The sequence below is a fragment of the Aquarana catesbeiana genome, linkage group LG01 (genome assembly GCF_042186555.1).
Source record: "Aquarana catesbeiana isolate 2022-GZ linkage group LG01, ASM4218655v1, whole genome shotgun sequence".
NCBI lineage: Eukaryota > Metazoa > Chordata > Amphibia > Anura > Ranidae > Aquarana > Aquarana catesbeiana.
Genome location: NC_133324.1, coordinates 565515725 through 565541088, shown reverse-complemented (window position 1 = coordinate 565541088; position 25364 = coordinate 565515725). Strand labels below are relative to the sequence as shown.

The 25364-nt window shown below is 39.1% G+C and overlaps 1 protein-coding gene across 1 annotated transcript in view; it reads left to right on the top strand.

Moving 5' to 3' along the window:
- The window catches only part of EFNA2 (ephrin A2), a 461529-nt gene extending 438973 nt beyond the window's left edge, over window positions 1–22556 (top strand). The window contains exons 3-4 of the mRNA XM_073596928.1: window positions 10189–10254; window positions 20559–22556. Of these exons, the coding sequence (XP_073453029.1) occupies window positions 10189–10254; window positions 20559–20677 (185 nt within the window). The 3' untranslated portion in view covers window positions 20678–22556. The remainder of the gene's footprint in view (window positions 1–10188; window positions 10255–20558) is intronic.
- Window positions 22557–25364: the final 2808 nt, after the last annotated feature.

Below are 25364 nucleotides of genomic sequence, written 5' to 3'. Positions count from 1 at the left end.
ATTCAACCCCAGTGATTTTGAGAAGTATTGCTAAACTCATGCAGTGATGCAAAATCATGTCTGTGTTTTACGCAGTGCTGTCTGAGGGATCCAAGATCATGGACATCTGATGTTGCGTTTCAGCTTTGTCCCTTGTGCACAGAGATTTCTCCATTTTCTTGGAATCTTTTGATGATATGATGTACTGTAGATAATGATTTATTTAAATATAAAAACAAAGTGTGACCTGACATAACCACTGTGGAAAGCCTCCATCCCTGTTTACATGTGATGCAGATAGAATTGGTCATGGGACTTTAAATGAGGAGTGTCACAAATGAAAAAGTAACAATGTAAATAACATAAAAGGGTACATAAATAAAAAGATTTATTTTACAAGTTGAAACATTTCATTATCTCAAGGTACGAAATACAATTGGTATAGAAATCTAGCCCAAGAAGGCCATGCTAAGCTAACACATGGCATATGAGAAATAAAGCTTAATTCATAGAGATAGGTACATAATGATGTTTGCACACACAGGTACATAGTGAATGTTCCATATGGAAATCATGGGGTTAAGGGCATGATGTGAACTCTACGCACGTTTCGTGGATTTGTCCACTCGTCAGGAGTACAATGCCAAAAATATATATAGAGATCAAAATGAAAAATAGTATATTGGTAAACATTGCCTAGGTTGCAAAAAATTAAATAAAAATAATACATGCCAGCTCAGAAAGTTGGCCCAGCTACTGACACGGAAAACTTTGTACAAAAGTACAAATGTAAAAAGTGTAGTGAGTAAATGTGACAAAGTGCTTGTATCTAAAAATGTGTCCTATCCCAAGTGTATAAATCCAAAGTGAAAAAGTATCCCACTGCATAGGGTCCCCGCCAACATCATGTGAGCGCCAATGGGGAGGAAGGAAGGCAAACTGGCAAATCACCAAACCGGTGCGAGCACCAGAAGTCAGTCCACAAATGCACTATCCCCGGCCCTAGATGGAGGAACGTACGCCCTCACATGGCGGCGCCAGATGACGCCAGGAGCGGGGCGTGTGCATGACGCCGATGCATGGGAGGACACCTCCCGCCCACATCCCAAGATGGGGGAGGTCCTGCCAGGTATCGCAGCCCCGGAAAGCAACAGAGAACGGCAACCTCCGCCCCCCTGGATAAAATCAGAGCTGGTAAATGAGAAAACAAAGATGGCCAGCCATGGAATGTTGTAATATGATATAATGAGAAACTAAATCATAACCTCAATATGAATAAATATAAAGGGTATATGAGTATATATGTAAAATAAAAATGGTGGTAAGTCAGATCACTAGAGACCGGGGTGTCTTCTACCCATATATTGGACATATAAAAGCAAAGTGTGACCTGACATAACCACTGTGGAAAGCCTCCATCCCTGGTTTCATGTGATGCAGAAAGGAATTGGCCATTGGATTTTAAAAGAGGCGTGTCACAGATGAAAAAGTAACAATGTAAATAACATAAAAGGATACATAAGTAAAAATATTTATTTTACAAGTTGAAACATTTCATTATCTCAAGGTACAAAATACAATTGGCATAGAAATCTAGCCCAAGAAGGTGGCCATGCTAAGTTGACACATGGCATATAAGAAATAAAGCTTAATTCATAGAGATAGGTACATAATGATGTTTGCACACACAGGTACATAGTGAATGTTCCATATGGAAATCAGGAGGTTGAGAGCATGATGTGAACTCTACGCACGTTTCGTGGATTTGTCCACTTGTCAGGAGTACAATGCCAAAAATATATATAGCGATCTAAATGAAAAATAATATATTGGTAAAGATTGCCTAGTAGAGCTGCACGATTAATCGTCAAGAATAGTTATCGCAATTTTTTTCCCCGTTACGATCTTGACAAAGTGTTTCACGATTCTTGCTATACAAAGAATTCTCTCTGCTCTTCTGAAGTCACAGCCATCAAAAGAAAGGAAGAAAAAAACTGGGCAGTCTGCCAAGACTCACAACATTCTTTAGCAGTTTAACTTAAGTATAAACATTGTAACAATTTGTCAATGGACTAGACTTTGTGTGTAAATTAAGAAAGTTTAACCACTTAAACACTAAACCTTTTTCTGACATTTGTTGCTTTCAAGTTAAAATCTTTTTTTTTTTTGCTAGAAAATGACTTAGAACCCCCAAGCATTATATATATATATATATATTTTAGTAGAGACCTTAGAGAATAAAATGGTGGTCATTGCAATATTTTATGTCACACTGTATTTGTGCAGCGGTCTTTCAAATGAATTTTTTTGGGAAAAAATTACTTTAATGAATTAAAAAAAAAAAAAAAAAAGAAAACAGTAAAATCAGCCCAATTTTTTTTTTTGTATAATGTGAAAGATTTTACGTCGCGAGAATCGTGATCTTTTTATTCTAAGCAAAAAATTTGTGATTCTCATTTTGGCCAGAATCGCACAGCTCTATTGCCTAGGTTGCAAAAAATAAATAAAAATAATACATGCCAGCTCAGAAAGTTGGCCCAGCTACTTACAGGGAAAATGGAGGACACAATGCTAGTTCCCGTGACCACGTCCACTAGTGACGAAACGACGTAGGGAGGAGGAGCCACGTCTGCACGTTCAGTCCCAGAAGCTATGGGCTGTTTTGAAGCCGGCCGGCTTTCCTATACTGTTTTTGCCTATACATTTTCGCCGATTTGTAAGTGTCCATTTGTCTTCTATTTATTTGATTAAATGTTAAAGGATTTACGCTATGTGGAGCACTTTGTGTGTTTTTTCCGGTGATTACATTGCTTTGCTGAGATTTATGGTGACTATGCCCACTGACGCTGTGGTATCCAGTGCCTGCCTGTGAGATCCCAGGCTGGGGTTACAGCCATCTGCTCAGCGTGGTCCCCTGTAATAAGGGACCATCGCTTTCCGGTAAGCGGCAGTGTTTTTCTGTGGTGGAGGTTTCATCTTTGCACTTGTCACTACAGTGTGGAATGTCACCACGTATCACCTTGGGATTTGCTTTGTACAATATGGACTTTTTTTTATTCATCAACTAATATGTATTACCTTTACAATTTCCATTTTTTTGCACTCAATATATGGACATTTTGAATTGAACTTTCTTTACACTTGCACGTTTTTTGATCACATTTGCTTTGAATATTTTTAGGTTTTTTTGCATCTCAATACTTTATTTGATATTAACTATTGTCACTATGATTTGTGGTATTTAACACTTTGAGTCATACCACTTTTTTTATTAGCGCGACTTTTGTTTTTTAAATTCTGATTGGTGTCGTATAACTCTTTATAGTTGCAGCTCCACCCATATACCTTAACCGTTAGCGCAATATTTTTTCATATACAATGCTAGGTCCGGGGCTGAGGCGGGGTACCCCACACAAAACAAGGGAGCAGCGATGAACCAAACCAGATGACCATGAAGTGATGGTATGAGGTGGAAAATGGGAGGACACAACCAATCCACACTAAATCTAAAAGTATAAATGTACAAATGTAAAAAGTGTAGCGAGTAAATGTGACAAAGTGCTTGTATCTAAAAATGTCTCCTATCCCAAGTGATTAAATCCCAAGTGAAAAAGTGCCCAATTGCGTTAAGTATGAAATACCTGGGGTGATAACACCCAAAATGAGTGTGTGTTGATAAAATCAGCAATGTGAAAGACAAAGGTGAACAAGTGTCCAATAAAAACACAAAAAATAAGAAAAAAGTGAGCAAAAAATTCTACAGCAAAAACTTACTGGTGTCAGTGCCGGAGTAAACAAAAATCAAGGTGTCTCTGCAGTGGAGACATGAGAATAGAGTCATAAATTTGGCCACCCATCTATTGAGCTCTCGTGGTGAAGAACTGGAAGTGTATTTATTTTTGAGCATCACAGTTTGATATTGGGATTCATCGCATATGGACTTCTAGCTTGCTGTACTATGTATATTTATATTTGCAAATAATTTTATATGATTTACTGAAATTCATTAGCCCCTCATCCTGTAATATAATGTTTGTATTACCTCAATACAGTTTAAGCTTTTATATTTAGTGTGAACTAAGCTGGAATTTTGTAAGTTTTGCTTTGTTTGTGTCTGCTAATGATAATGTTTGTGTATTTTTAGCAAAAATATTGTTTTGATAAACATTTGTACAAATATCACGGGGCCTAAAAAATCAATAGCATCTTTTTTTTTAATTCTACTGGTCCTATACTTTAGAAAATGGATGGTTTGAGAGGTCTTTAACAAATGCTGAAAGCTGTAAGGGAAAAATTAAAAATCAATGGAAAAATTGCAATAATGGTCTGGCCACCTAAGGGCTCTTTCACACAGGGCGGATCAGTGATGATCCGCCCCGTGAACACTCGCTGCACACTGTGCAGCGACGGACCTGTCAGAGCGCCGCTCTCCCCTATGGTGGATCGGATAATGACGGACCGTAGAGTCTGTCGTCACCCGATCCAAAAACGGATGGAAAAGTAGGGTTTTCCTCCGTTACACTTTTCGGATCCGAGCGGGTCGGATGTCAGCGGACATGTCACCGCTGACATCCGACGCTCCATAGACATACATGTATGTCCGTTTTTCATCCGAAAACGGAAGGATGAAAAACGGACATACGGATCCCCCATGTGAAAGAGGCCTTAGTTTAAAAGTGGCGGGCAGGGCCTAGCAGCAAAAGGGTACAGCGAATACTTACTTAGTAATGTTTAAGGGTACTTTCACGTGGGCATTCCCATTCAATTCATCTGTTCAGTTACGTTTTTTCAAAGAAAAAAACGGATGAAGTTTACATCAGTTTTTCATCCGTTTTACATCCGTTTTTTGCATCTCCTGGAGCCATTTTTCCATGTAAAAAAGACCACTTGTCTGTTTAAAGTGGTGTTCCGGCCAAAATTATACTTTTTAAATAAAAATACCCCTATAATACACAAGCTTAATGTATTCTAGTAAAGTTAATCTGTAAACTAAGGTCTGTTTTGTTAGTTTATAGCAGTAGTTTGTTATTTTATAAACTTACAGCAGGCCGTGGCCATCTTAAGTGTGGGCATCTGAAGCCAGACTATTGGATTTATATTTCTTCCTGGATCTCATCTTTGCAGATCTCGCACATGCTCAGTGCAGCACAAGCAGTGTAATAGGTTTCAGGTCAGGTTTCCATAGCAACGGCAGTGTCAGAGGAAGTTGCCTCCCCTTCCCAGAAGGCATTGCAAACAGGAAATGATGTGATGGGCCACGGCCAGGGAGGAGGAAGTGAAAAATGAATACAGCAGATATACAGTAGGTGCTGAGAATTTTTTTTTTTAAATATCCAATTCGTTTACAGTGCACAGTTTAGTGAGGGATGCTGAAGAGTTGTAAAAGTGGGTGGAACTCCACTTTAAATCTGTTTTTCATCTGTTCTGTTTTTTTTAACGGAAGAAAAATAGGGCTTTGATCCGTTAAAAAAAACAGATGTTGACGGAAGCAGATGTAAATGAATGTAAACAGATGATCATCCGTTTACATCCGTTTTTCCATAGAGATACATTGATGTCCGCTTTTCATCTGTCAACGGATGGATGAAAAATGGCCAATCTCCACCGGCGAGTAGAGCATGTTAGATTTTAGCACTCATGTTACTTTGTACAATGGTCATCTACCTTTGTATTTTGTACAATCAATGTATACTGGTTGTATGTTTGTTTCACTTTTTCAATAAAAAGCTAAGTCAAAGAAAAACGGACAAACAAAAAGCCTGTGTGAAAGGGGCCTAACACTATCAAGTATTTTGCTAGATTTTGAGCACCTCCGGCAGGCAGGTTTTACCCCCTTTATGACCGGGACATTTTTTGCTTTTCAGCATTGTGCTACTTTAACTAGCAATTGCGCGTTAATGCAACACTGTACGCAAATGAAGTTTATATAATTTATTTCACACAAGTAGAGCTTTCTTTTGGTGGTATTTGATCGCCACTGGGAGTTCACCTGTGTGTAATTTAATCTCAGTATAAATACAGCTGTTCTTTGAAGCCCTCAGAGGTTTGTTAGAGAACCTTAGTGAACAAACAGCATCATGAAAGCCAAGGAACACACCAGACAGGTCAGGGATACAGTTGTGGAGAAGTTTAAAGCAGGGTTAGGTTATAAAAAAATATGTCAAGCTTTGAACATCTCACGGAGCACTGTGCAAGCCATCATCTGAAAATGGAGATAGTATGGCACAACTGCAAACCTACAAAGACCTGGCCGTCCAGCTAACCTGACAGGCCAGGCAAGGAGAGCATTAATCAGAGAAGCAGGCAAGAGACCCATGGTAACTCTGGAAGTACTGCAGAGATCCATAGCTCAGGTGGGAGAATCTGTCCACAGGACAACTATTAGTGAGGAGTACAAAGACAAGTGTGTCTTGCCTACAGTCAAGCATGGTGGTGGGAGTGTCATGGTCTGGGGCTGCATGAGTGTTGCCAGCACTGGGGAGCTACAGTTCATTGAGTGAACCATGAATGCCAACATGTACTGTGACATACTGAAGCAGAGTATGATCCCCTCCCTTCCGAGATTGGGCCGCAGGGCAGTATTCCAACATGATAATGACCCCAAACACACCTCCAAGACAACCACTGCCTTGCTAAAGAAGCTGAGGGTAAAGGTGACGGACTGGCCAAGCATGTCTCCAGACCTAAAACCTATTGAGCATCTGTGGGGTATCCTCAAATGGAAGTTGGAGGAGCGCACAGTCTCTAACATCCACCAGCTCTGTGATGTCGTCATGGAGGAGTGGAAGAGGACTCCAGTGGCAACTTGTAAAGCTCTAGGGAACCCCATGCCCAATAGGGTTAAGGCAGGGCTGGACAATATGGTGGCCACACAAAATATTGACACTTTGGGCCCAATTTGGACATTATATATATATATATATATATATATATATATATATATATATATATATATATATATACGCACACACACACACACACAGTACCTTGAAAAAGTATTCCTACCCCTTGAAATTTTCCACAGTTTGTCATGTTACAACCAAAAACGTAAATGTATTTTCTTGGGATTTTGCAGCTCAGTTTCAGGGTCTTGGCCATCTTCTTATAGCCTAGGGCACCTTTATGTAGAGCAACCATTCTTTTTTTTCAGATCCTCAGAGAATTCTTTGCCATGAGGTGCCATGTTGAACTTCCAGTGACCAGTATGAGAGAGTGAGAGAGATAATACCAAATTTAACGCACCTGCTCCCCATTCACACCTGAGACCTTGTAACACTAATGAATCACAGGCCCAATTTGGACATTTTCACTTAGGGGTGTACTCACTTTTGTTGCCAACGGTTTAGACATTAATGGCTGTGTGTTGAGTTATTTTGAGGGGACAGCAAATTTACACTGTTATACAAATTATACACTCATTATTTTACATTGTAGCAAAGTGTCCTTTCCTCAGTTTTAAAAAATATATATTGTATGTGGTCTTGCGCTATTCCTTCATCTATATAAAGATGCTATATATATCCATAACCATGATAAATAAACAATAACAGTGATAAGTAAATGAAAGTGATGTCCAATAGTTGTAGAAAATCAAGTGTTCCAATACAATCGGTGATCAGTTCTAAGTGCTCACAGAACTCTCACCTCATAACCACAAAACATGAGCCTTGGGTCAAGATCCCCCCCCCCGGAGTCTCCTCTGCAGCTTCTCAGTCAAAAGATCCAGACTCACATGTGAGGGTGAAGTAGACAAACAAGCCTCCAATAGTGTATTGACGTACCAAAAAACATTTATTAAAAGATAACATCTGCTTACATCAACATTCAGTAAAAGCGCACAAATTGATAAAAACATTGGCGTTTTCTGTCTCTCAGGTCAATGTTTTTATCAATTTGAGCGCTTCTTACTGAATTTTGATGTAAGCAGATGTTATCCTTTAATAACAGCAGTAAAGTGCCGCTAAAACGAGAGGCGCTGTAGCGCTAACGTGGCCACGGCCCCAGTGTGAAAGGGGTCTTCCATTTATCCAACTGATTGTTGCAACACATTGATTGTATAACAATATGCTTGACATATTTTGTAAAAAAATCTTATTTCGAATAAAAAATAAAAAGATTTTGCTTGCGCTTGCTGGGTTTAAACAGACTAAACATTTTGCATTACGTAATTAATAGGTTTGTTTCCTTTCTGTTTCTAAAATCAATAAAGCATGCAGCGCTATGTCCCGGCACAGGTTGCCAAGGTCTCCAGCCTGCAGCTAATCCTTTTTATAGATGGGCAGTGTGCTAAGTACATGTGTCTAGGAAAGAGTAGCTGGCCAGGGAGAAACTGTCCTTTTGTGAATTATGTGCAGATCAGCCCTGCTCAAACAGCAGGCAGATGGTCTGTCTCCCTACCTATGGATGTGCAATGCAAGGTACAAAGCACGAAAGGGACAATTGTGGAAGGAAAAATGTGAGAGACAAAGTGAGGGAAGAGTTAGGTTGAACAGAAAGGGAAACAAGTACTGTTGTTCCATTACACACCTTTTCGCCAAGCAGCACCCCTGTTGCAGAGGTCCCCAAACATGTAAATGACAGTAATGGTTCCTCTCTCCCCTTTTAATAATTTTTTGCACTTGACCACAAATACAGTAATTTTAAGACAATTTAAAGTGAGGCTGTCATCCATTTTGGGTGTCTTAAAGTGGTTGTAATCCCACCTAAAACCTAAAAAAAACCCCGCAAGGCAAAGGCATAATGAGCTAGTATGCATTGCATTACTAGCTCATTATGAAATACTTACCTTAGATCGAAGCTGTCCCCGTACACCGCTGTGACAGATGACATGTCTCCCCGAGTTATTTCTGGGTTTGCGGGCTCCAGAGCTGTGATTGGCCAGAGCCGCAATGACGTCACTCCCGTGCATGTGCATGGGAGCTGCCGGTCATGGCACAGGCCCTTTAGAAACGGCACGATTGAGACGTTTCTTCAGTGCGCATGCGCCGATGACATTGGCGCAAACGTATATGGTAAATATCTCCTAAACTGTGGTTTAGGAGATATTTACAGTACCTATAGGTAAGCCTTATTTATTATAGGCTTACTTGTAGATACAAGTGGTGTAACAGGGTTTACAACCACTTTAAACTAAATGTGTCCTACATGGTGCCTGCTGTTAACTCCCTTACCCAAAAAAAAACTTTTCAGTGACCTGTTTGAGATTGCTTTTCAGCGTGCCACTGGGGCACTAACTTGACTTAACTTGAAGCAGAACTAATATTGATTTAACTATTTCCTAAAACAGTTACATTCAAGACTTGCTGTGAATGATAACTGTCCTAACTGATTGTGCTTTCAGCCGAACTGTCAGGCCATCAAATTGCTGGAGTCCTAACTGATCATAACTGATTGCATGTGTACAACTGCAGAACAAACACTGGCTAAGATGGCTGCTTCCTTGGCTGTAAAGGATAGAAGGGTTTCGTTCTACTTTAAACCCAATGCTGAGCTAGGCCCACCAGATGCCAGAAAGTTGGGCTTCACTTGAAAATAATCTCAGATGGAGCACTAAAGAGGCTATTCTAGATAAGGGAGGTAACAGTGGGCACCTTGTGGTGCCTGCTTGTAGACAGCACTTTAAGTTTCAGGTATTTTTACGCAGATGACAGATTACCTTAAAGCAAAGGTCTCCAAGCTATCCAAACAAAGGGCCAGTTTATCGTCCTTCAAACTTTAGGGGGACCGGACTGTGGCCAGTGGAAGTGGAAATTTTCCTTGCATCAGTGGAAGTAAACATCACCCCATTTGGTATTAGGAGGAAGAATAGTGCCCCACCGTTGGTATCAATGGGAGGAATAGTGCCCATTGTTTTTTGCAGTGGGAGAAATGGTACCCCATTGTTGATGTCAGTTGACAGATTAGTGTCTCGTATCAGTGGGAGGAATAGTGCACCAAGGGCCGAATGAAGGCAAGCAAAGGGCTGCATCCGCCCCCCCCAGGCCGCAGTTTGGAGACCACTGACCTAAAGCATCAAAAAACACAAATCAGTTCTTTTTCAGATCCTTATAAATACCTATTATGTTGTTAAAAGCTATGTGTCAATCAATTTCCTGTTTTCAAAATGATACAAAACAGAACTAATTTCTTGTATTTCTCTTAAAGTCTTAATTGAGATGTGTTTATTTAGTTGCACTTATCTTTACAATATATGTATATTTTATTTTACAGCATCTACTCCTCCAAACTTGGTGGATAAACCTTGCCTCAGGCTGAAAGTTTACGTACGTCCAACAAGTAGGTGCCTCCCATTTTTGTTTGCATTATATTTGAGTTCACACAAAAGTTCCCTCATCTGCATAAGGAATATATAAGTATCAGGTGCAGACTAGAACATTAGTCAACTGTTTTAAAATTAAGTAGTGTAGATTTGGCTAAATTCCTAATTTTTCAGAGCAAAGTTCAGGTGAAATCTGCTTAAAGAGAATATACTTGTTTTTATTTACATCAGTGGTTCCCAACCAGTGGTCCTCAAGTAATTGCCCCAATAGGCCATGTTTTGGGAATTTCCCTTAAAATAACTATGATAAATAAACAATTTACATTAATTTAAAGCACCTGTGCAAGGTGAAGGAAATCTTGAAAACATGACCTGTTGGGGGTACTTGACGACAAAAATTTGAGGGCAGGGGGGTGTGTATTTAACTTTTTTTTACCTTTTCTGTGAAAAAATGAGGCTTATAAGAGACCCTTTTTGGTAACTTGTCAGGAGCCACTTAAAGCCCAAAGCATTCTTAAAAACCACCAAAAATTACCTTAGGTTTGCCTTCCTCAATAACTCTCCAGCCTCAGCTCTGTTCCTGCGTGCTGTGTGAGGGGGAGTGTGTCCCTTCACACCAATCAGCTCTAAGAGCTCTCCTCACTGAGCTCTGCAGAGTGTAATTTCAGCTCTCTGTCCCTTTGTTTCTGAACTCCCAGAAAAGCTTTATAAATTCTGGACTTTGAATGGGTGTATAGAAAAGAAGACCGCAGATAAACAGGTACAACGTATTTACGAGGATTTATTTAATCTCTGAGTATAGTGCTAAAACAGATTGGTGATCATACACATCATCACCAAACCAAATATTTAGAACTAAGTGAAGAGCTCCCCTTTAGTGTATACATAATATACAAAACACATGTCAAATGAATAATCAATCCAAAAATAAAATGTTCAAAGTGATAATAAAAAGTCCATGTATAAAAAATAAATCACCCAAGTGATATGAAAGTATCTTAAAAAAGTTCCAAAAAACATAAATTCTTGCTGTTAGAAGAAAAAAGCGTGCTTGCTCCACCACCATGAAATCAGACTGGCCGCTTACCAGAAACTCATGATCCCCCGTTACAGAGGATCAGAGAAAGCTGTTTGTTAATACTGGATGATGTGACTCTATCACGAAATGCCGCGTAGGGCAGAGCGAGGTGTTCTCGTCACCTCCCATTGCTGCTGTTGTTTCCAGTAGGACGGGCTGTCTGTGAGCTTCCGACCGGCGCTCCAGACTACACTACATGCCTACTATTGTCTACTAACATGTGAGTTTAACTTTTTACTTATCCAATAAAGTCAATGATTTTACACAATATGGAGCCTTTTTTTCCTTCTATGACCGTATCTGCAATGCTGTGGGCTGATGTCTGAGTACCTGTCAGTGTGAACATCTTTAGCCTGACCCTGCAGTCTTCGATGTCCCATCTCGGTATAAGGTCTCTGATCCATTGGTCGTGGTTCGAAGCAGTATTAACAAACAGCTTTCTCTGATCCTCTGTAACGGGGGATCATGAGTTTCTGGTAAGCGGCCAGTCTGATTTCACGGTGGTGGAGCAAGCACGCTTTTTTCTTCTCACAGCAAGAATTTATGTTTTTTGGAACTTTTTTAAGATACTTTCATATCACTTGGGTGATTTATTTTTTATACATGGACTTTTTATTATCACTTTGAACATTTTATTTTTGGATTGATTATTCATTTGACGTGTGTTTTGTATATTATGTATACTCTAAAGGGGAACTCTTCACTTAGTTCTAAATATTTGGTTTGGTGATGATGTGTATGATCACCAATCTGTTTTAGTGCGATTCAACCCCCCTTTTTTTCTTATTTAATTTCACTGTGTTTGTGTTACATAGATGAATCGCGGCTATAATTGTTATTGTTTATGTATTTCACTGTAGCGCAGTTATTCCCCTCATTTTTCTTACCTGAGTATAGTCCCTTCACTGGGTATATGGAAGTGTTTACAACCACTTTAAGCACAGGTCCTCTCTCTGCTGCTAAACTTCTGACACAGGTGAAGGTAATGGCCCTTCTGTGGGCTACAGCGAAAAAGATCCAACAGAGACCCGCCCCTCCTCCCCTCTAATTCATTGAGAAAAGTCTATGCATTGACTACACTACATGTAACACAATCTGTGAATGGGGGAGAGTCTGATGAGTCACATGGTGCTCTCCTCCATTTACAGATTGTGTTACATACATTAATGCACAGGCTTTTCTTCATGGAGGAAGTAGGGGGGAAGGGCAGGTCCTCATCGGATCTTTTTCGATGCAGCTCACAGAAGACTTGGAGCTATTAACTCCCTCAGTGCTGGAAGTTCCTCAACAGTAAGGCTAGGCTCACATCTGTGCAGGTGGTGCCGCTGCACAAATGCGGGCAGCCGCAACCACACACACAGAGAAATGCAGGACTTGCGAGTGAGTGTCATTAATCCTAATGGCACCTCACCCACACTGGAAATCGCACCTGTACTGGGAACCTCAGTTTCCGGGCAGGCTGCGATTTGAAAAACGGTGCAGGGACTTCTTTCCTGCATATGACTGGACATGGCAGCCCATCCAATTGAATAGGCTCTCATGCCCCCACAAACCACGGCCTGCACAGCCACACAGGTGTGAACCTAGCCTAAGAAGAGCAGGCATCCTTGCACAGAAGATTTCTACAGGATCCATCTGCCTGACAGATGTGGGACATACTTCATTACAGGTAAGTGATGTGACTGCAGCTATAAGTGCACAATAATTTTTTTTACTAAACTTCAGCTTTAATACTCAGTGTTAGTGTGTTGAAAACCTCCCCATGTGCCCTAAGTCCAGTTTATATGGCCTGACATTTTGTGAGTGAGTGTTTGTAAAAGAAAGGTTATTTGTCCCATTTTGCTACTAAATAAGATATTGTATGGTTCTCTGAGGGCCCATTCACACTGATCTGCAGCCCAAACCGCTGCTATAGAGCCGTTCGGCAGGGGGTGGTGTGATGCACATTTTGATCTGAACATGACTATTGTTTTCTGGAACTGCACGATTCTGGCTAAAATGAAAATCACAATTTTTTTTCTTATAATAAAGATCACGATTCTCGTGGCATAACATCATCTTTCATACTATACAAAAAAATTGGGCTAACTTTACTGTTTAGTTTTTTTTAAATGTATTAACCACTTAAGGACCGAGCCTCTTTTTGACACTTGTTGTTTACAAGTTAAAATCTTTTTTTTTTTTGCTAGAAAATTACTTAGAACCCCCAAACATTATATATATATTTTTTTTTCCAGACACCGTAGAGAATAAAATGGCAGTCGTTGCCATACTTTATATCACACCGTTTTTGGGCAGTGGTCTTACAAGCGCAATTTTTTGAGAAAAATATACTTTTTTGACTTAAAAAGTAAGACAACAGTAAAGTTAGCCCAATTTTTTTTATATTGTGAAAGATAATGTTCCGAGTAAATTGATATCCAACATGTCATGCTTCAAATTTGAGCCCGCTCATGGAATGGCGACAAACTTTGACCCTTAAAAATCTCCATAGGCGATATTTAAAATTTTCTTCAGGTTACATGTTTAGAGTTACAGAGGAGGTCTAGTGCTAGAATTTTTGCTCTCACGGCAATACCTCACATGTGTAGTTTGAACACCATTTTCAAATGTGGGCGGGACTTACGTATGCGTTCGCTTCTGCGTGCAAGCTCAGCAGGACAGAGTGCTTTAAAAAAAAATTTTTCTTATTTATTTTTACTTTTTTTTTTTTTTTTTTTACACTGTCCTTTTCAAAAAAAATTCTGGGTTACTTTTATTCCTGTTACAAGGAATGTAAACATCCCTTGTAATAGAAAAAATGCATGACAGGACCTCTTAAATATGAGATCTGGGGTCAAAAAGACCTCAGATCTAACATTTACATTAAAATGCAATAAAAAATAAATAAAAAAATTCCCCTTTAAGACCATTGGGTGGAAGTGATGTTTGATGTCGCTTCTGCCATCCAATGGTGTGGAGCCAAGCGGGGACCATCTTTCCCTCACTCTGCTCCATGCCTGTCAGGGAAGAGGACCCGATCGTCTCCGCCGCTACTGAGGGCTCCGGTAAGCGGCAGAGATGACCAGAATGCGGCGGGAAGGGGGGCTCTCCTGCCCCTGATAAAAGTGATCTTGCGGCAAATTCGCAGCAGAGACAACTTTTACCTGAAAGCCAGCTGCCCGGCGTCGTTGAAAATACCAGGGTTATGGCAGCTATCTGCTGCCATAACAACAGTATATAGTGTCAACGATCACGAGGGGGTTGAATCGAGATCGCAATTTTTTTAATGATTAATCGTGCAGCTCTATTGTTTTCTGTTTGTTTTTGCCGTTACCTTTAGTTTTTCCATGCAGAAAAAAATGTGGGCCCTGGGTGTTGTATGTTCAGGGTGGAGGTGCGTGTAACACAATTACAGCTGCTATTATCAAAAAGATATTTTATTTCCTGTAAATAATAATCGGGATCTATTCTAACAATTAAAATGAATTTAATAAAAAAAAAATCTTTGCGCTCTCCAATGTCGTGGTAAGTCAAACCTAAACTGAAGTGCACAAACTTTCATAAAATATAAGAAAAAATTGTCAGTGAGGTGCAAATTTTTCTTGTAATTAAAATTAATTTGTTGAATCTGCAGTAACCTAAACATTCACATAAAATGGGTTCTCAACATTCCCCAGCATACATGAGGAAATTTGGTAGATCCATCTGATAACTTTCCGGTCTATTTCCTTGTGCTACATTCTTGTCAGTTACATTATTTCTAGCTATGTCTGAGAATACAGAACCCCTCCCTTCTATGTTAAGGAGAAGAGAAAAAGAACGAGGTTTTGCACTGTAGTGTTGTCCTCTAATAACAATGCTATACATACAGTATGGGTTGTGGGCATTGTCATCCTAGGAAGGAACACAGATAGTGTGTTACTTGCAGGATCACCAGTGAAAATAAAGTAAAAGAGCCTGAAAAGAGCAAAATGAATGCAACCACATCTAATGACTGGTAAGCTGCAATATATACATTTTTTTGTTCTTGCATATAAATAGTTTATGCATATTTTTTGGGGAGGACTGTGTATTTACTTCATATCAGAGAGAATGTCATTTCTTTCAAACATCTGAATGGGTCATTGTGGCTACACATGCACCTAAAAAACTATCGACTGTCAGTTATCCCTGATTAGAAGTTTAGTATGCAGTATGTACTCTTGTACCTTTTTAGACATCTGCTGTTTCATGCACACAAAACTATGCTTACAAAAGGGATGTGCAATCTGAGAACATGCTTCAATTTAAGGAGATAATGCCAGAAAATTTCTGGCATCAGAGAGGATGCTAAATGGTTTTCGATCTAACGATTAATTGTTAATTTACTCTCTTTTTCCCAGGGGTTGGGTGGAAGAGGATTGTGTGTTTAACAAGATTGTTGTGTATGTCTAACAAGATTGGTTAAGTTAAGCAGCCCATAGGTGAGTCATTTTTTTTTCCTTCAACCAGCGGGTTGAACAAAAAAAAAGTGACTTGGTTTCCCCATCCACACATTTTAGGTGGTGGGGAGACTTACCCTCCATCACAATACACTGATCAGCGCTGATGGTTATAGTCTGCTGTGCTGATTGAATGGGGAACATCCAACAGGGTGGTTGTACAGACGTTGATCGAACCAACTTGTTGCCGGGTCGCCCCGTCCATTATCTATTTAAGAAATGTAACACGATGCAGCAGGCAGACCGCGGGAGCGTTCGTCGCGAGTGGAGTTTTTGTTCTTTTTTTGGGTCCGGTGGTGGCCCCTCTGCCCCAAAGCACCCTCCCCATGTTGATGGTATGTGGCCTGGTGTGGTTCATACCATTTTTATTTTTACATTTTTTTTATTGCCCGGCAATATTTTTGTTACATTGACTTTACATGATTCATCGGTTGTTAAGGACTCAGTGGCCGGCTTCCCGGCCCACTCCTTAGCAACCAGCTATAAATAGTGTGTTAAAGAGAAGAAAAAAACACAAACTGCATGAAAATGGCATGCAAAAACGCATTAAAAATGCAGGCGAAACGTGCCGAAAAACGCATCTAGTGCAGCCACATAGATGTGAACCTAGTCTTAATCCTTGCCTACCCGAACATCTAACTATACCCTAAAATAAGCCTTAACACTCACCCTCAACACTCACCCTTTTAACTTAACACTTAATCCACCCCAACCTTAACACTTGACGTGTATGTAAACAGAAAAACAAAAATGTAATATATTGCAGCTTACCAATGTTTGGAGGCTGCATTGTTTTGTTTTTTTTTTTTGTTTAAAGCTTATTTTTTTTTATTTTTACCTGATGATCTAACCAATAATATACTTCTTGTCCTATGGTCGCCATGCAACACACAATTTTTTACACAGCCGATGTGCAATTTGATAGTTCAATCAAAATGTTTGAATCCGTTATCAATTAATTAGTTGTGACTTCCCTTCCAACTGATTTAGACTCCATTTAGATCAGATTTTGATTTTCTATTGTATTGGTTGGAATAAGTTAATCATTCAGGATAGCATGGCACATTATGGTTTAAGGTAAGTATGACATGTTTGTTATTTTAATAAAAAAATTACCTTTAGCAACACTTCGAGGCTGGGTTCACATTTGAGCATGAAGCGGCTCAGAGCAGGAGTCCGGTGCATCCTCGTTCACTGTTTCAGGTCCGATTTCAGCCCAAATTTTTGTCTGAATTCGGAACTGAAACGAACCAAAAGACACGCAGCATTCCTGTGCAAATTGGAACCGGCTCCATAGAACCGGCTCCATAGAGAGCCGGTCACAATCGCTGCATCCAATTCGCACTAGTGTGAACCCAGCCTAAAGCAACCTGACAAGTAAAAAAAAAAAAGTTTTGTTTTGTAAAATTTGTTCCTGTTTAACCCCTACTAACTTATTATTAAGCCTAAATAGCCCTGATTTACTTTTTCTTATTCTTTTCCCCTTAGCTATTAGTTTCCTGATTTTTTTATTTCTATTTTCCTAACTACTAATATTAACCTTTTTTTGTGTTCTGTTTTTTTTGTTTATTGTTTTTTTAGTGCCACGTTAAAAAACATGCAAATTTTTTAAAAAACTACTAATTTCAAACTTTGCAATGGCTTGTTCCAGAATTGTAATTTTAGTAGTTTAATACCTTTATTTAGTTTCAAAGTTTGCAATAGTTTGTTCTAGAATTGTAATTTTTGTATATTAAACAGGACAAAGTATATAAATTTTTCTTTTATTTTTTATCTTTTTAAACCAGCAATAACTAATTAGAAAAAAGGGGCTTTTTAAATGTTGTTTTTTTGTCTATGGATTGCATAACAAATAAAAAAAATGTTTGCAAGACTATATCACCAATAGAAAGTCTTGTTTGTCCTAAAAAAAACAATATATATTACTTTCTTATCCTTAATAATTTTTAAAAAGTCAGAATTTTGTCTTGCTGCTGGGAGACTGGGAGATTCTGCCTCCATTGGCTTTTTCTCGTCCTTCTTCCTCTTTGTCTGGCCCAGGTAATCTCACTCTTCCCACCTTTTCTGCTGTATTTCATAATCCTACAGTATTTAAAATAATTTGTGCATAGACAAAGGTAGGTGTGTGTGTGTGTGTGGGGGGGTACCTGTGTCGTTAACCTCATCAAAATAGATCTGGAATATAACCAAACGGCATTCCTAATCCATTCCAACCATCTATCACAATGCGTGTACAAGAGAGTCTTACTCATTTACCTTATAAAGGTGGCTAGAATTTGCATTCCCTTATAATGGAAGCAGAAAACTCCCTAGCCAGTATCTTTTTGGTGTTTGAAGGCCTCAGACATGAAAGGGCCTACTCTATTCCCTTCCTCACTGAGGGTAAATTCACTAGAAAACCTGGTTTTACTGGCACTAGTTTGCATACTCAGATGCATCCCGCTCACTTGTTATAGAGTGAGTTGAAAATATTCACCCCAACAGCTACATATTTTCAGTCTCTTCAAATGATAACAATGATTTGACACAATCCTTATGACAACAATAGCTTAAGACCTCTTTCTCCTACTTCCTGCATCTAACCAAAAGCTTTGTTTTATTGTTATGTGAAACACCTTGCGGTACCACAGTTAGGAACCTATCACTAGACTAGTATGTATTTATGACAGACTTTTTACTAGGATTTTAATTCTGTGACAGGTAATACTCTCATCTCCTTAAGATTCTCCCTAATATGTACCCTTTATGGACCAACCATTCAGAATTTGTTCATCCTTGTATTAAATTGTATTGATGCCACATTTTCAATATTATCAGAATTGCTAAATAAAGAATTAAAAAAATTCTGTCCGTAGGGGATAAACAGATATGGGAGATTAAGATATTAACAATTAGATTGGCTCTAAACTCAAGATATGCTATCTTATAGGAAACATCTAGAGATTTAATTGTGCTTAAGCAGTACACTCAAAGTTTTATCTTTCGTCTTAAATCCTCCTGAAAAATAGCAGTGCACTTTCTATATCTTAATGCCACGTACACACGGTCGGACTTTTCGACCGGACTTGTCCGACGGACACCGACGGACCAAATCCGGCAGACAATTCGATCGTGTGTGGGCTTCACCGGACCTTCAGCGGACTTTTCCAATCGCAAATCTGATGGACTTTAGATTTGGAACATGCTTCAAATCTTTACGTCGTAACTCCGCCGAACCCAGAAATCCGCTCGTCTGTATGCTAGTCCGACGGACAAAAACCCACGCTAGGGTAGCTATTGGCTACTGGCTATCAACTTCCTTATTTTAGTCCGGTGTACGTCTTACGTACGAATCCATCGGACTTTGGTGTGATCGTGTGTAGGCAAGTCCGGTCGTTAGAAAGTCTGTTGAAAGTCCGCCGAAAGTCTGTTGAAAGTCCGTTGGATGGGCTGCCGGACTTTTGTAGCTGAAAAGTCCGACCGTGTGTACACGGCATAGGTCTCATTATGTATCTCTATATCTGGAAGGTGAAATCATCTAAGGCACTGCTGCCTATGACAGTTAGTTTTACAACATTTGAAAGAACACATAGTGATGTCACTACTGCGCTTCTGCTCACTTGAGAAAAAGCTGTACATGAGGACCTGCAGTGCAAGGATCTGCTTTTGCTACATTTATCCTGTTGATCTGTGGTTTCTGCACCACACCACTCCCGCAGCTTCTTGAATATTCCACCACCAGTCATCTGGGGGCAGCACTCACATAAGGTGGCAAGGCCCTGTGTCCTGTATGAAGATGGCTGCCTCCACACAAGAGCAGAGTGCAAAATTAAGCATATTAAACAAGTAAAGGTGACTAGTCCTTTGCCCTGTGCCTGCCTTTTTTTGGACACAACTTTAAAGTGGAATTCCAGGCTAATACTAAGCTTAAATCTACTCCCACCCCCTTCTAATTCCTATACTAACTACCTTGTAGAAAGAAGATACTTATACTTACCTATTCTCAAAGTGCTCTGGTCCAGTCACAGAGAACAATAGCTGCAATGCCTGAATGGTGATATTACCCATAGGCTTACTATGAGGCATCTGTTGTTGGCTGTCCCTCCTCTCCCCTGAAGCCGCTGCTGGGAGCTTCTTCAAGGTAGTTAGAATAGAAGTTAGAAAGGGTGTGGGAGTAGTTTTAAATTTTGTTAGTAATTTAGTGGGCATTCCACTTTAACTGTTGAAGCAGAACTAAAGAGTGAATAATCCCCTATCCAGCTTTCCCTCTCTGTTGCTGACATCTTTTTCTGAGTGCTGGTCTCTGGGCTGCTTCATTGGCCAGTGTGGGATGATGTCACTCCTGCGTATGCACAGAAGCCTATGGCACTGTAAGCTAAGCTGCACCTGCACATAACTGTTGGTAAATCAAAATGAGAAAATTCAGAAAAATTGTATTAAGTGTGTCCTAGCTTTAACCCCATTCTGCTTCCCATCCTTTAATAAATACTCACTTTGTCACGCAGAGTGCATAGCACCAAAATAAACCACTAATTTTGCACAGCAGGTCGGTTTTGTTTTTTTTATGTATGGCAGACTGTTTAAAATATAAGAGTAAATGTTATAAAACTGTAAAAAAAAAATATGTTTAAGGGACCCAAATGTTAAAAATTCAGTTTTCCTGTTTTGAATGTCCTTTGCAATATTTACCAACTTCTAGTATTTGTTCCACCACCCTGTAGTTCTAAATAATTTGTTTTTATGAACCAATCTGTCAGCAACCTAAATAACTCACATTTATACTCTCTTTTTGTTTTCCTAGACGATTCTCTATATGAATCTCCAGAGCCTATCTTCACCAGCAATAATTCGGGCCTAAGCCTCAGGGTCCCACACTCCAGCCTTGGTTTTCTTCTGTTTTGGACTATCATTGTCTTGTAGCTATTTTATGGTGATTGGAATAAAATCAGCATAAAGGTGGACAAGCAGAAGTAGATGAAGAAACTGTCTGACATCAGGATACGTGGAATATTTGAGTGGCATGCATATGGAAAAGAAACCAGCTAATGGAACTCCCCTCACACGAACGTTGTGAACGATCTTTTTTTTTCTGAGGGTGGAAAATTGCTGATTTACTTGTAGACTTCGAACGTGGGTTTGCTGGAGTTTGGAGCTTTCCAGTAACTTTCTTTTTACATTTTCAGACCAAATGTATAGTCTTTTTATTTTGTATTCTTAGTATGTTTCTTGCTTTTGCACCAGTAGAGCAAAATAATTGTGGAGATTTTTTTCCAATATGCGTGTAACGGGATCCGGTTCACCCTGACTGTTTCCATCTGACACTTCCTTCCATTCTCCTGTCATAGTCCATCCCAATTTTCCTCCAAATGTTTCAGATTCATTTCATGTGAAATATTTTTGTGGATATGTGAGGTGCATCTATTGAGGGACCAAGATTGGTATTTATGCCCCCTTTGTCACAAAGACTAGATGAAGCAGCCAAAAGACCAATTGTTTGTTTTCTGTAATAGTTTTCTAGTGCTTCTTTTCATTCAGACAGAAAATTACACCTAAGATCCTTATTATGTCAGTCTCCTTTGTAGCGATTCTGTTTTCTACCATCCTGTTGTTCATGGTAGCATCACCTGAACAGCCCGTGTTAAATAATTAACTGTCCATTGTGAATCACTTTATTAAGCTCTTAATCGATGGAATGTACCATGTGATGATTATTGATTCAGACTTCAGAGTATTGCCTCCACACCATAGAGTATTTGTTCATAGGAACCTGTATTCATTTGCAAACATATTGATATCAGTATTGTAATTTAAAATGCATACTGCCTTTGGTTATCCTGTAACAAAGTCTGTTCACACAGGGAGAGAGCAGTACATTTCTTGAACTGCCCATTATAGTGGGAGGGTGGGGGTGGAGGGCTGCTGGGGTGTTCTGTGTTTAATTCATTGATCATCAGATACGAGATGGAATAGATGAACAATAGTGGTGAGTGCCGAACATACAGCCATTGTGGATATATACTATATATTTTTAAGTTAAAAATTTTAGAAGATTAAAAAAACAATTTTAACATACTGAATTTATATATACATCTAAAATACTGAGTAATTCTTTTATTTAAAGAAAAAAAATTTAGTGCCAGTATCAGAGATATTCCAAAAAGAAAAATAAGAGAGCATTTAATGGTGCTGCAAAAAATAAATAAATAAAAAATAAATGAAAAGTAAAGTAAATTAAACTATTTTTGACTGCCTCTGAGAGTAGTTTATAAAGGAAATCAGGTAAAGAAAAAGACTCTGGATCGAGCACTTACAGAGGAGTAACTTAATGGCTGTAATATATATGTGTCTGTGGCACCTCCGCTTTTAAGTGGTGGTATTTTAACAAGGATTTCTAACTTGCACTTAAGCTCTACTATATGTGCTGGTTTGTCTTCTCTACCTTCATCGACTTTTTAATACAGCAAAAAAAAAATAAAAAGAATGTGGTGTTTCACAAGCTCCTGTGCTCCAGTGGCAAATGAAAACTTAAACTTTGTCTGTACTCTCTATATGTGATTCTCCCATTCCATCGCTGACTATCTTGTCTGCTTGCTATAGGTGCAAGTCTCAGGCATTCTTCATCCATGTGTGTAAATAGAGCCAGCAGGTATACTGTGATTTTCTATGTATTGCTGACAATGAATTTTATGGAAGTTGTATGATTTATAGACTAGGAAGCAAAAACTTGCAATAAAATACATTTTATCCACTCTCGTTTCTTTCTGCTCCTGCCTTGCCTCATATAATTTTAGAAAGGGTCTATAAAAATGAAATAGAATATTTTATATTTTTTTCCTTCCAAGGCTTTCACTTTTCCCACCGCTTGGGGAAACTTGACATTTATGATTTTGGAAGCACTGTATTAAGAAGGGTAATATTATTTAAACACATGTCTTAAAGAGATACTATTACTTTCATTTTGTAATGTTTATTAGACCATGTCTGCAGTTTTATGTTATGTCCTATATTTATTTTCTTTATGTGTAATATTAGGTGACAAACAAGAACTCTCGTCTCTCCAGTGCACCTCTGTTAATCTAAGTCTACTACCAGATAAATTGCTTGATCTAGGTAATCCATCCTCAAGTGCAGGATAACCATGGAATAAAAAAAAAAAGTCCAGGTCAATGCTATGCATTCCTAAAGCGCAGCATATTTATTACAGAATATCCTCAGTTGACTGTGTAGTCTGATATTATGTATAATGCCATATAATGAGCCAAAAGTGAGATTTGGCTTTAGCGTTAATGTAGGCTGTGCAGCCCATGGAACCTCAAGCCACACCAGCCCATCTGCCAGATTGCTATTTCAAGCCTCCTTGATGCTTCTAAGATGCATTTGACTTGCATTTGACCTTCTATTGACCTGCTTGAAGCAGATTTTGCACTCTCATAGACTTGTATGGGAATGCAAAACCATGTTTGAAGCAAAAAAAAGCCTGTGAACCCAGGCCCTAATCCGTCAGCTAGCCCTTAGTGAACATACTGTACCTGCTCATAGTTGATAAGTTCATATCAACAAGGGTTTTTTTTTGCATGCCAGTCTTCTTAAAACTATCTACTTAGAGAAAAAGTATAGTATATACAGTATATTTTGTAGATAAACCATAAGGGTTTAATTTTTATTTATCTAAAATATACACATAAAATATAAATTTAAAATATACACATATTGTCAATTTATTTTGTGTCCTATGTACGCTGCATTGTGAGAACATATGGCACCTACCTTTCTTTGCAGAATTCTTTTGTCACAAGGTTTATTCAAGGATGTAGATGAATCCTGTCTCCAGCTCTGGTCCATCGTGTAATGTCAAGCCTCCCATTCCTGCTGCTTATCCACACTTTTCACTTTGTCTACAGTCAAGCCAGAGAAGCTGTCATGGTTTCCTATATTGTCTCATTAGTGTCTGGGAGGACGTAGAAGATGGGGGTGTCTTTTTTAGTTATTGTGGAGTCCCACTTTAAAGCTTTAATGTCTTGTTTAAACCTGACACAAGGTCCTTGCCTGTGCTTTTTTTCTGTAGTCGGGGAGGGGGTGTTGTCACACATTCTGTGTGGTGGAAGCTGAGGCTTGTTACATGTGGTGGGAGCTTGAGGGAGGGGTATTGTTACATGTACCATGTGGTGGAAGCAGAGCATGGGCCCGTGTGCTGTGCAGTGAGAGAAGGTATTGCTACATTGGTGAGTGATGGAAGCTGTGGGAAGATGGTTGTTAGATATGGTGTGTAGTAGTTGTTAGATGTGGTGTGTAGTACGATGAGGGTTGTTAAATATGTTGTATGGGGGATGGGAGGGAAAGCTCAGGTTCTTATAATATCATGCTATGGAGGTTGTATGGCCAGTGAGAGCTCTGGACAGTAGAGTACACAGTTTGGTGTCCCAGGAAAAGAGGGAGAGGTTGTAGGGGTGATGTACTGGAGAAGATATCAGTATATTAGACCTAAAAAATAATAAAGGTAGGTGCTAGCCCTATAAATTGCACAAATACCAAAACGTGTGAAAGTGTCAGCAATCAAGCAATGTCCACACAGTGTCCATATTATATGCAAATGTTCATGGAAAGTGTGACGTCCATTATATAAGTAGATGTCCTCAACCACTGTGATAATATAAGTAATGCTAGGTAAGTAATTCTTCTTAAAAACAATGTGATCCACTACGTGTAGCCACACACCTCACTCACCAGACTCACTCAGCCAGAAAGCAGCCTACAAGCGTTAAAGGTATAACCCAGAATGTTGGAAAACCGGATCCAGTAAATTCATAAGCTTCATTGCCGATATATATTCACCAAAAACAAAAGCCCAGAGAAAAATACTAGTGTAGTATGTTTATTGAATATGAAGGGTAGCATAAATGTAAAATGTAAGCTCTCACATATAATGGTGTCAGGAAAATGGTTCCTTTTTATTAGTTGAACTAGATGGACTTGTGTCTTTTTTTAATCAGTCTAACTATGTAATATGGTTACACAAACAATTTATTTTCAAAATATGCCAATTAAACTTTTCTACATTTCTTTCCTACTTAGGTGACTTTCTGTTACGTGCGCGTTGGTGTATCCAAAGCCAAAATTATCATTTTTAGTATTGGATAGTGTAATGAGAGTTTAGAATGCCTGTCAGGTTTTTATTGCTGTGTGTCCCCACTGTAGAGATTCACCCTCTCCATTTTTTCTAATGATCTCTGGAGCCCAAACATTTAAGTTGTCACCACCACAGGAATAGAAAGGAAATATTCCAATGAGGACACTTATTCTGGTGACAATTAAGAGGGGGGACTAAATCCATCAATTTAACTGTTGCCCAAAACAGTTACATTAATGGCAGGCTGTTATTGATAACCATCATAGCTGGTTGTGCTCTCAACTGAACTATCAAGCCATCAAATGGCTGGTGTCATAACTGATCACATGTGCAGCACCATGGCAACTGCAGATCAAACAGAGGCTAAGATGCCAGCTTACTTGGCTCTAAAGAAAAGGAGGGTTTAGTTTGACCTTAAAGTAAATATCCAGGCTTTTTTTGTTTTCATTTTGGAGAGAGTAGAGAAGGGTTGGAACATTC